Below are 12,234 nucleotides of genomic sequence, written 5' to 3'. Positions count from 1 at the left end.
TCATCTTATTGGTTTCAAACCACCTCTCGGGCCCCACAGGAACTCGTAGTGTGGAGGATCGGCATTGGGCACCTGTAGGTACTTCAGGTACTTCTTCTGCACCAGATCTTTGGTGATGAGCCTTCTGGGCTCCCCAGAGATCCAGAGCCTCCTCCCAGTATAGACCCCCAACACACTGAGGAATTTCCAGACCTCCTCCTTGGTGGCGTGGTTACCCTTCATGAAGATAATGCCCAGGAGCATCATGAGGAAACCAGACTTGGGCAGACCGCCCCCCCTCATCACTCAGACCTTCATCGCCCCCGAGGTTGAGCTTGTTGATGAGGGCATAGATGTTCCTGCTACGGTGAGCTTCCTTCAGCTCAAGGCCAAATACCAGCTCCATGTGCTTAGAGGCTCTCCTGAGGATCCCAGGGATGTGCTGCCTATACTTGCTGCCAACAACCTTCAGCAGGGCGTGCTGCGAGATGGGCTCCTTCTTGGTGTACTTCTCCAGCAGGAACTCCAGCAGCATGCTGGCCTTCCTGGTCAGAGGATCTATGCGAGGGCTCTGAGTGGCAGGGGCTGCCTGGGAGGCACCTGCATTTTCCTTCTCTCGGCCCTGGGCACCTTCATCAGATCCTGCACAGGAAGGCCCTGCATCAGGAGAGCTAAGGGCCATGGCTCCCTGAAGCTCCTGGTGATCTCCAGTAGCAGGGGAGCTCGGGGGAGAACCCTGAGGGGCAGAAGAGTGGGAGGAGGGGCACTCCTCTTTGGGGGCTGCAGCAGCACTGGACTGGGCCTCCTGGGGGCAATGTGTGTCCCTCTGGACCTGGTGGCATTTCACATGGGCATGGTACTTGTTCCTGTGCCTCTGAGGCATGGTGACACAGGTTATGGATCACAGGCGCATGCGGGCAGGGTGGCAGGCAAGGAGGGCACCTAGAGGAAGGACAAGCAGATGTTGTGAGCAACTGCAGTGAGGAGATTCCTCCCTGGCTTGAACCAAAGCCGCCTCTGAGGGGTCCTTGAATCCAGTGCTCTAGGACCCACAAGTCTTGTGTTCTCCTGGTGAGCTCCTCCCTTGAGACGACTGAGTAGGAAGTGAGAGTGATCGCTGGGGCACAGTCAGACAGACCTGTCTGGGCTTTAGAGGGAGGCCTGTGGGGGCTGGCAAGGGAGGCAGGTCCTTTCAGTTCACATTTCAGAGTCATGATGAAAACTGGGGAAAGACTCCCTCATATCCCCCTGCCCCCAAACCCACCCAACCTGTTCCCTCTCTTGCTTTGAAGTTGACGCTGCCACCTTCCCTGTCACCCCAGACGATGAGAGGAGGGAATGTTGAGGACTCCAATGAAGGGAGCCGGGACCCGCCTTCTGCTGTCTCGAGGCTGCCCCTTCACAACGAAGCTACAACCTCCCCTGACAGACCACTGCCCCCGTCCCCGTGTTTGGCTGGGAGGAAGTGCTGGCCACAGGGGAGGGTCCTGAGTCGGCCGTGTGATGCGAAGGATGGTCATTACCCTGACTCCTCCCGAGCCCTGACTTCCTCCCTCTGCTGACCTGCTGCCAGCCCTTGGGAACGAGGTCCCCTCTTCCCCGAGTGTCCCGTGTCAGTGATGGCAGTCAGGGAGCCCCTCAGCCTTTAGAACTGCCCAGATGCTGACCGGTTGCTTTCTGGCCAAGTCACGCTGGGTAAGGGGTTAGGCGTGGCCGCCAATCTGGGGTGTGGAGACACTCAGTACCCCCGCGGGTCCCTCCTTCACTCCACAGAATCCCGGACTTCCCTCTACTGAACAGAGCCAGGGTCCAGCAACCCCGCACCCAGATCCACCACCCCTGGACCCAGGTTATGTCCCGAGAACCCACATGTGTAGCTGATGGACATTGGACCTAAGAGCCAGGTCTGAGCCTCTGGGTGTAGGGCAGGTGCAGGGTTGCCAGGGGGCTGTGAAGTCCCCTCTTTTCGGATGGAAAAGGTGTTGGGAGTGCCAGGGCATATCTTTGTACCTATCCAGTGCACTTGTAACTCATGTCACCTCCGACTTGGACCCCTGATGAGACCTCAGACTCCTCCCTCTGGTCACAGCTACAGCAGCTCTCAAAGATAGCAGCCCTCTCAAAGATGTCATGGCACCCCAGCATGGATAGGAGGCTGTCACTTCCTATCATGCGCATCTGGGCTCCAGGGGGACAGCAGGGGCGGGGCCTGGGTTGGCGGGGTTCTGGGGGAGTTTCCAGCAAGAGGGGGGATGTGGTCCCTTCTTCGACTCATAGTGGGTCCTGGGATGTCCCTGCTGATCTCAGTCAACTGGCCTCACTCCTTGCCTCTCACTTCTCTAAGTAAACCAAGCAGGAAGAATTTGGGAGCCCGAGCCTGACAGCCTTCCTGGAGCTGCTGAGGCAGACAGTGAGAGCACTCTGGGGCTCCTTGTGTGCTGAGTGATCCTCTCTGTCCTCTATCCCTGCCTTCCTCCGACTGTAATGCTGCATTACTTCCCGTTTGCTGACCTGAGGGCAAGACCTCACCTGGAAGATGTCAAATCCACAGACGCCGGGTGAGAAGTGCACCGGCATCTCATCTGGACGCTTCGGCCTAAGGCTTCCTGGAAATGGCTGCTGCAGGTAAGATAAGCGAGAGGGAAGGATGGGTGAATGCTTTCTGTGGTGTGGAACCCCTCACATCTCACTCAGGATCTTCATATTGACTGCAGGCGGAGCCTGGAAACCCTTCCCTTTCTGGTATAAAACCACCCCTGTCCCCAACCATGCCCCACACAATCCCAGCAGAGAAAGTGAAGGGGCTCCTTAGCCTGACGGTTCTCACTGTGGGCTCTTAGTCGACTGCAGGGGCATTGCTTGAAAGTTCTGAGATGAATTTCGGTCCTTTTGTACAATTACTGTGATACAGGCTTTTCTCTTTTAGTGCACGTGTGACAGTCTCCTAAGCTCATCATTTACAAGGGCCAGTTGTCATCCACTAACAAAGTTTGTGCTGGTTCTTGCATGACCTCTGGGCCATACTGCCATGTCCATCCCAAACTTTGGTGCCCCATGATCCTGGCATGGGGCTCTGAGATGCGGCCTCAGGTTCCTTCAGTGAAGCAGTAGAGGTTCATGGTCCCACGGCCCAGTGGAAGAATCAACCGCTCCAGTTTAAAGCCTTTTCCAGCTGATCCTGTTGTCTGTTTCCTTTGTGGCCTGCACACCTGTGTCAGCCTCAGAGTACTCCCCGACCTGGGCACTCGTTGGGTCAAGTTCAAAGGAGATGTATTGTTCCTCAAGGATTATTTAGTTTTGTGTTCTTGCTTTTGTTAGTAGTTGTCTTTATTCCTTGTATAAGTTTTCCATGGTTTGTTCTGGGTACAGGAAACAGCCACCCACATGTGACTCAGCTACTCTGGATGTGGTACTAAATCTGTAAAGGATTTAAGGAAAATCGACAGTCTTACAATATGTCCTCAGGAATACACAAAACATAGTCTTCTGTTTGAGACTTCTTTTTCCTTAGGCGCTCTGGAAATTCTTCTTGTTGCCTTCATGTAGACTGCATACATTTTTCTAAGGTTTCTTTGTAACTACATTTTTCATATTGTTGCTTTCGTTTATGGTGTGTTTTCTATTACATGGTTTGAGTATTGTTGATTCTTCCAGACCAGTCTCTTGATTTTGCTGTGTTGGTCATTTTATGCCAGATTTCTGACGTTAGTTATATGTGTCAATGTTTTCTGTGCCTGTTTCCTAAGAATTTTAGTTCGAGGATCACATTCTTACTGTGATACTTTGTTTTTCATTATTGCTGACTTTTATTCATTTTGCATTGGTGCATGTAACTCTGTACTGGCTATGTGTTCTTATCCTTATTTTTTTCTAGTTTTTAAATTAGTAGACTTTTAAAAAGTTGTTTTAATCCACAGATCCTTGCTTTATAATGTTGTGTTGTTTCTGCTATACAACAGGATGAATCAGCTCTACCTATACATATTTCTCCTGCCTGATGAGACTTCCTCCCACCCCCTCTTCTCACCCCTCTAGGCTGTCACACAGCACCAGGCTGAGCTCCCTGTACTATATAGCAGTTTCCCACCAGCTATCTTTTGTACACATCAGACTCTATATTTGTCAGTGGCATGCTCTCAATTCGCCCTACACACGCCTTCCCTTGCTATGTCCACAGGTCCATTCTCCACGTCTGTGTCACTATTCCTGCCCTTCAAATAGGTTCGTGAGTACCATTCCTACTTTCCATGTATATGCGTTAATGTACGTTACTTTTCTGTTTCTAAATTACTTTGCTCTGTAAACAGGGTCTAGGTGCATCCACCTCACTACAAGTGACGTAAATTAGTTCCTTTTTATGGCTAATATTCCATTGTATGTGGCTACCACAACTTCGTTATCCAGTCATCGGTCAGTTGAAGTCTGCTTTGCTTCCACGTCCTGTCTATTGTAAGCAGTGCTGCAGTGAACACTGGATACAGGTGTCTTTTCAACTATTCTTTTCTCAGTGTATATGCCCAGGTTTTCTATTGCTGGGTCATATGGTAGTTTTAATTCTAGTTTTAAAGGAATCTCCCCAGTGTTCGCCATAGTGGCTGTAGCAATTTCCATTCCCACCTTTTCTCTAAACTCTCCCCAGCATTTACTGCTTGTACAATTTTTGATGATGGCCATTCTGACATGTATGAGGTGACACCTCATTGTAATTTTGATGTGCATTTCTCTCGTGATGAGCGATGTAGCTCCTCTTTTCATGTGTTTATGAGTTTGTTGCCCCTCTGTATTTCTTTTTTAAAAGAACAGATTTAGGATTGCAGAAAATTCAGCAGATAGAATAGAGAGGTCCCATACAGCCACTCTCTTCCTCCACTTGGTATCTTCTATTATTAACATCTTGTATTGGTTCAATGGATACAAGTTTGTTGTTTACAGTTGATCAGCTAATGTCAATATGTTATTATTAACTATTGTCCATTGTTTACAATACATTTTACTTTTTGTGTTTTACAGTTCTTTAGTGTTTGACAGATGCATGATAGTATCAACTCAGCCAACACAGTGTCGTGCTGAGGAGTGTGAATGCCCTATGGATCTCCCATGCTCCATCTGTTCATCCCTCAAAACCTCACTCGGAACCCCTGACAACTACTGAACGTCTTTCTAAAGATTTGCATTTTCCAGACTGTAACACTGATGGACTCATACAGTATGTAGGCTTTTTGTACTGGCTTCTTCTGCTAATCAATATGCTTTGAATTTTCTCTATAACTTGTTACGGTTTGAAATGTTTTCTCCAGGACTGAATAGCATTCCATGTAGCTTACCGTAGTTTGTTTACCCACTCGTGTACTGAAGGTCATCTTTGGTGATTTCAGTTTTTGGCAGCTATGACTTATTCTGCTATTAAAATTTGGTTGAAGGTTTTTGGATGGGCTTAAGGTTTCGGCTCTTTTGAGTAAATACCTTAACGTTCATTTGCTAGATCATATGATAAGACTATATTTAGCTTAAAAGAATTTGCCAGACAGTTTCGAAAGTATCAGTATCACTGCATTCCCTTTAGCAATGAGTTCATTTTCAGGTAGTTTGCCTGTTTCCTCTTCACTTATTTGAACTTCTGTGTTTCTGGTTTGTTCCTTCATTTGTGTAGTATTTCTTTTCCTTTTTCATCATTATTATTATTATTATTTTAATTATCATGATTGAGGTCTCCTTTTCCCAGGCTTCAAGGTTGAATTCTTTCTTCCTTTTTGTTTCTGCCCTCTAAGGTTGTTCCAGTGGCTTGTGTAAGCTTCTTATAGAATGAGATTTGTGCTGAGTTTTTGTTTGTTTCTTTGCTTTTTCCTCTGATGGGCAAGGCTGAGTAAGGTGGTATTTCTGTCTGCTGATGATCGGGTTTGTATTTTTGTTTTCTTTGTGGTTTAGATGAGGCATCCTGCACAGGGTGCTATCAGTGGTTTGGTTATGCTGGGTCTTGTATTCCTGTGGTTTCCTTTGTGTCAGTTCTCACTATTTGATATCCTAGGGTTAGTTCTCTGGTAGTCTAGGATCTTGGAACCAGTGGATCCACTCTAAAGGCTCAGGGCTTGGCCTTGAGTTTTGCGTGGGTCTATACATTCTTTTCTGCTGGTCATGTACTCCTGTCAACTCTCAGCTGGTATTCTGCATGCACTTCTGTGTCAGAAGGTGTATTCATGATGTATCCGTGGAGAGAGATTTATTCCATGTCCACCAACTCCTCTTGCCATCTTGTTCTTCCTGGGGAAGATTCGTGAGAGTCCCTTGGACTTCAAGGAGATCTAACCAGTCAATTCTAAAGCATATCACTCCTGAATACTCATTGGAAGGACTGATGCTGAAGCTGAAACGCTAGCATTTTGGCAACCTGATGTGAAGAACTGACTCATTGGAAAAGATATCGATGCTGGGAAAGATTGAAGGCAGGAAGAGAAGGGGGCGACAGAGGATGAAATGGTTGGCATCACCTACTCAATGGACATGAGTTTGAGCAAGCTCTGGGCATAGGTGATGCACAGGGAAGCCTGGCGTGCTGCAGACCATGGGGTTGCAAAGAGTCAGACACGACCGAGAGACTGAACAGAACAGATGAGTCATCAAAATAGTCTTGTCATTCCTATATTTTCTGGATGAGTTGAAGCCTTCCCTTGCTGCAAGGCTGATTCCCTTACGGTGGCAAAGAAAGTGTGAGAAAATGTGTTCTCTGCTTGGTTTATCAAGTGTGATCCAGGCACACATTTCCCTGGGCAAATTATACAAGCTTTAACCAAAACCTTGCAGGCTTCTTGAAATGATCATTGTCCCTATGAGCCACAAACTTCAGGGAGGATTGAGAGAAACAGTACAAAAACTGGACTCTGGCAATATAAGAATTAGGAACATGGGGCTTAATGAATTACAAATATGATGATAATTTTCCTGAATTTTTTGAGAGATTACTCTCTTTTAAAAATCTTTTATTTTCTAGATATAAGGAAATTTTTAACACAGCAATTTGATAAATTGTACCTTTGTCATTACAATTGAAACATTAATTTTTCTCTCCCTACCATATCACTCCAGAAATTAGAAACTCTCAGTGCTCTTATTTTCTTAGGAAAATTGTTATTTTTCAAAAGTTCAGTGAGAATCGTTCTTGTAGTGGGACACAAGTGGAAACATTGATTACACTACCAAAACTTTGACTGGAATGTCATATTTGACAGACACAGGTAGACTTGGATATGAGCAGATAACTTGAGGAAACTGAGGTTAACAATAGGGAGCCATAAAAACCCGTTGAAAATAACCCTGTGTACGAGACAGCAAAAGAGACACTGATGTATAGAACAGTCTTATGGACTCTGTGGGAGAGGGAGAGGGTGGGAAGATTTGGGAGAATGGCATTGAAACATGTAAAATATCATGTATGAGATGAGTTGCCAGTCCAGGTTCGATGCACGATGCTGGATGCTTGGGGCTGGTGCACTGGGACGACCCAGAGGGATGGAATGGGGAGGGAGGAGGGAGGAGGGTTCAGGATGGGGAACACATGTATACCTGTGGCGGATTCATTTTGATATTTGGCAAATCTAATACAGTTATGTAAAGTTTAAAAATAAAATAAAATTAAAAAAAAAAAAAAAAAAAAAAACCCGTTGAAAAACAGCCTGGGACCTTGCTGACAGAATTCCCATCAGCCTTACCAGGTGAGTAAGGAAGATCACTTCTGGCAGGCACAGGAACTTTAGGATGTTTTGGGGACTTCAGGAAGAGAGGGATTCATCCAGATCTCTAGGTTTGACAACAAGTCTTTGCTGTGGCTTCCTAGCCTCAAAAGGCTATTAAAATTTCCTTCTGGAGACTCCTTATGAACCATTCCAGCAAAGCAGATTTAAAAGCGCCTATTGGCAAATTGTTATTCTTACTGTACTTAGATAAATAATCAGGCCAAGTTTATTGAATTTAGACTTCCTTTGCAAACAAATTAGGTCTTAGTTTTCCTGTCTTCAGTAGAAATGAGGGAGATGATAGACGGAAAAAATTGGTTCAATAGAAAGTGTACTACACATGTGTGGGTATTAGGTTCTAGTGGTATTACGTTTCCTTGAAGTTTTATTATTTACCTGCAAACTGGGTTGGATCCTGAATTTTTCTAGTGTCCGCCTGCATCTAGCTGAAACTTTCTTACTAAAATTCCCAATTTCTCCCATCCTTTTGATGTGTCTGTGGGAAGACGGTAAGCTCCAAGCGATACAACTCTGCCATTTGATCTGCTCACTCTCCCATTCTTTTGACTTGAATCACTGAGAACTAACATTGCCATTTTCCTGAAGTCCTGCAACGTGAAGCTAGATGACTTGATGCAAAGATCAGAGAAATTGTCACAACACCTTATGTTCAAATAAACTTCATGCCTGTTGCTGTACGAGCCACTCAGAAAGTTAACCTGATCACCCAGAGATATTGCTAGCTGTGATAGAGACATTTCAAACTGCAATAGTTGCTTCGATCCTGACACCTAGAAAACTTCTTGACGGACTACCCCCTGGGCTCAGAAACTGATTTATAACCAGCTCCAATCATTAACGTCTGCTTTTATTTTGTTTCCATAGAAATGCCTCTTATTAATAACTGCCTGATACCGCTTGCACCCTAGCCCTAGCTTTGGGAGCCCACCTGCATCACCACCTATTGAAATGAGATACCTCTCTTTAAATGAACTGACCTGTTCTCAGAATTATGCAACTGCTGCCATGAAATGGAGGACTCCACTAATCCATTCTCTCTCCCCACAGTGACCAGATCAGCTTTTACCATGTGAGACTTGCAGGCAAGTTTCAGAGGAGGGACCTGTCAAGGCTTAGGGCACTCTGAGCCCAAGTCTACCACAGTGGCATATTGATTATTTTGAATTCAAGTTACTTAAGAAACAGCCAACAGAGGAGGGACATTCCGCCGCCCCCTGATATCTGCCTCCCTGAGAGCAGGAAATACATCTCATAGGAAGGATGTACTGCCTGCATCTGGAGGCAGAGGGAAACCCTTCTAACCAGAAATAGGCAGTTCAAGCAGAGACGCCTGTATACACACACCTTGTTAAGTCTTTCATTTACTACCCTGGGTACAGATTCAGTTTAGATTCCTTACTAGTTGAGTACCTAAAACCTAAGTTGATTTGTCCTGTCGATTCCTCACAAATTGTTTTGTTGTCTACAAAATAAAGAAGCTGCCTGCTTTGCCCACTTCTTAGGTCCCGTTTCTATGACACTTCTCGTGCACATGAATTGCAGTTTGTCTCTTTTTCTCCTGTTACCCTGTCTTGTGTCAAGTTTACTAGTAGTCCAACCACACGAATTCAAAAGGGGTAAAGGGAGGAATGTCCTTCTTCCCTAAACACCTCAAGGGAGTTCACCCTTACATCTCAGAAACTCCCTGGAGACGATGTGCGTAGAATACCAGTCTGTGTCCTGGAATCTCCTACATTGAGATTTCTGTCTGTTAGGGGCCAGATTGTGTCCCCTCCACAAATGCATATTGAAGGCATAACTCGGAGTACTTCAGAATGCAACTGTAGTTAGAAATAAGGTCTTTAAAGCGACGGTTGAGTTAAAATGAAGGCATTAGGATGGGCCATAACCCAGTGTGACTTTAAGAAGAAATTGAGACACAAAAGGAGGCACCAGGGATATATGCACTCAAAAGGAATGGCAAGTGAAGAGGGTGGCCACCTGGCAGCCAAGGGGAGAGGCCTCAGGGCAAACCAGCCCTCATCTTGGACTTGCAGCCTCTAGAACTCTGAGAAAATAATTTTCCGTTATTTCAGCCACCCATTCTGTGGGGTTTTGTTGTGGAAAGCCTAACAAATCAGTACGTTACCCCAGGTAGAGATTTCTTCCTGGATAGTCTTTTTACTTTCCTGTCATTCCTAAAGGCTATCTCAAGATCTTGCTTATGTGATTGCAGCTCCTTGTTTCTAAAGTTGATGGGCATAGGGGAGGTCTTGATCTTAGCCTCACCAGAACTAGCACAGAGCCTTTCAAAGAGCAGATGCTCAAAAAATGAATGAAGACAGTAAGAGGTCTAACTTGTTAAGATTTAATACCTCCTGCATCTTTCAAGAAGCATATCTAGGTATAAATTATTTAATATTACAAAACAGAAGACAGAAAAGATGGAGAACAATCAAGGTTGATCATGTTTTGAACTTCTTTTCATTTTATTTTTTCATTCCATTGTCCCAGCAGTATTATTGTGGGATTGCTTCCCATTTCGGCAAAAGTCCCTATTTTGATGTCAAATTTTCTTATCTGGATGATTTTTTAAAAGTCTTGGTCTTCAGTAGGGGTGGGAGAAGCTGCTGGACATGGCCGTGGAACATGCCTGGTGGTGCCGGGCCTGGCTGGAACTGTGGCTCGAGCTCTCTCCTCCTCATCTCGCAAAGCTTCTTCATATTGTGATGAGAAGGCACTGGGGACCGTATCATTGACTTTTGCCAAAAACTCCAAGACTTTCATTTTGCTGGTTTCCACATGGGCTCGTGGGCCCCACAGGAACTCGTAACGTGGAGGATCGCTGTTGGCAACTTGGCGGTACTCCAGGTACTTCATCGTCACAAAATCTTTGGTGATGAGCTTCCTGGGCTCTCCGTAGATGACGTGTTTTCTCCCAGCATATACTCGCATCATATTCAAGAATTTCCAGATATCTTCCTCAGCGGCACAGTTGTCCTTCACGAAGATCACACCCAGAACTGTCATCAAGAGACCGGTCTTAGGTAAGCCCCTACCATCCCACACTCTCCCATTGTTGGGCAGGTTCAGTTTGCTGACAAGGTCATAGGAGTGGATGGTTGAATCAACTTCCTTCAAGTCAACTGCAAAGACAGCCTCGATGTGTTCAGAGGCCCTCTTGAGAATCTCGGCAAATCGGTTATGGTATCTTGGGTGGATAATCTTCAGCATGGTTTCCTTCATGATGGGCTGCTTCATTTTATATTTATGCAGAAGGAACTGTTCCAACAAACTTGTCGTGCTGTTCAGAGTATCACTGTAGGCGTTCTCGGTAGAAGATGAGACATCGGAGGAATCTGAATCTTCCTCATCTTGACTGGTATCTTCTTCATCAGATTTTGTGTCAGAAGTAGTTGAAAAAGTGCTGGTAGTAGATGGGGCTTCCGAAGACCCCTGGAAAGTGCTATTTGACCCAGTAGCTGATGAGCTCTGTGAATTATCTTCTAAAAGAGAAGAGGTAGAAGGAAGCTCTTCCATTACTGCAGTGGGCTGAACTTCCTTTTGACTCTGGGGCTCATATCGGGCCTGGTGGTGTTTCTCACAGATGCAGAGCTTATGATTCTGACCCCGAGGCATGATGACTGTGCTGGGGGACAATGATTAGAAGTGTGAGTAGGAGGGCAGGTGATAAGGGCACACAGGAAGACGAAGGTTGAGTGTGCAGCCTCAGCAGGGAAATACCACGTTGGTTATCAGGAAGGCTACATTTGTGGTTTTCTTGAGGGCACTATTCTGAAAACCCCCAGGGTTCCTATTCTAATCAGCTGTCCTTTGGGAAACATGTTGAAGGAAATTAGAGTGATCTTTAGGCTTCATCCTGCTACCCCTGCCTCAGGCACGCTGGGGTGACAGAAGAGGCTGGTAGCCTCCTACACAGAGGCATCTGTTATTTCGCATTCAAGACCACCACCCAACTAGTGGCCAGTCATAGGACCCATTCCCTCTGCTGTTCTCTAGTTGGGATCACAAAGCTCCCTGGGATTTCTGAGAAATGAAGAGGTCCTCAGCTTATCACCCCAGTCAGCAGTTATCACCCAGTACTGAGTGCTCAGGGGGAAGTTTTCTGTCCTGGCCTCTGGAGTCCTCAACATGAATTAAGAGTGCTTCCTTTGGTTCCCCATAGGGCCTGGTGTCCCCACCCCTTTCTTGGAATAGTATCTGCACCTTCATACTAAGGGTTTCATTTCCTACACACCTGATATAAATAAATGTTGGTGGAACTTCAGCTTGATAGCTCTGCCCTGGTTCTTCAAGGGCTACAAGGAACAGGGCTGGATTCATTATCACTTCTTTTTATTGGTAGATGATCCCTCAGTCCTTGCTTTGACCTCTGTTGTGGCCTGAAAGTCTACCCTCCCTTCCCCTTAGGTCCACCCCGTCTACTACTATACTTTCTTATAGTAGGGCAAGCATCTCCGTGAGACCCCTAGGAAAAAGTAAGATTCTCCTCATCCATCCATACCTG

At 46.0% G+C, this 12,234-nt stretch overlaps 2 protein-coding genes across 2 annotated transcripts; both read right to left on the bottom strand.

Moving 5' to 3' along the window:
• Positions 1–2,556, bottom strand: LOC102411299 (melanoma-associated antigen B1-like). The gene is made up of 3 exons (XM_025277536.2): positions 2,509–2,556; positions 216–853; positions 1–151 (listed from the first exon to the last, which is right to left on the bottom strand). The coding sequence occupies exons 1-3, from the start codon at positions 2,554–2,556 to the stop codon at positions 1–3; spliced, it is 837 nt and encodes a 278-aa protein (XP_025133321.2).
• A 7,625-nt stretch (positions 2,557–10,181) lies between these two features.
• On the bottom strand, positions 10,182–11,345 carry LOC123331857 (melanoma-associated antigen B5-like). The gene has a single exon (XM_044936959.2). It carries the CDS (start codon positions 11,343–11,345, stop codon positions 10,299–10,301), a length of 1,047 nt encoding a protein of 348 aa, XP_044792894.2. The 3' UTR covers positions 10,182–10,298.
• Positions 11,346–12,234: the final 889 nt, after the last annotated feature.

Source organism: Bubalus bubalis, chromosome X (assembly GCF_019923935.1).
Source record: "Bubalus bubalis isolate 160015118507 breed Murrah chromosome X, NDDB_SH_1, whole genome shotgun sequence".
Taxonomy (NCBI): domain Eukaryota; kingdom Metazoa; phylum Chordata; class Mammalia; order Artiodactyla; family Bovidae; genus Bubalus; species Bubalus bubalis.
The sequence above is the reverse complement of the archived record's forward strand: the minus strand, read 5'-3'. Positions and strand labels throughout refer to the sequence as shown.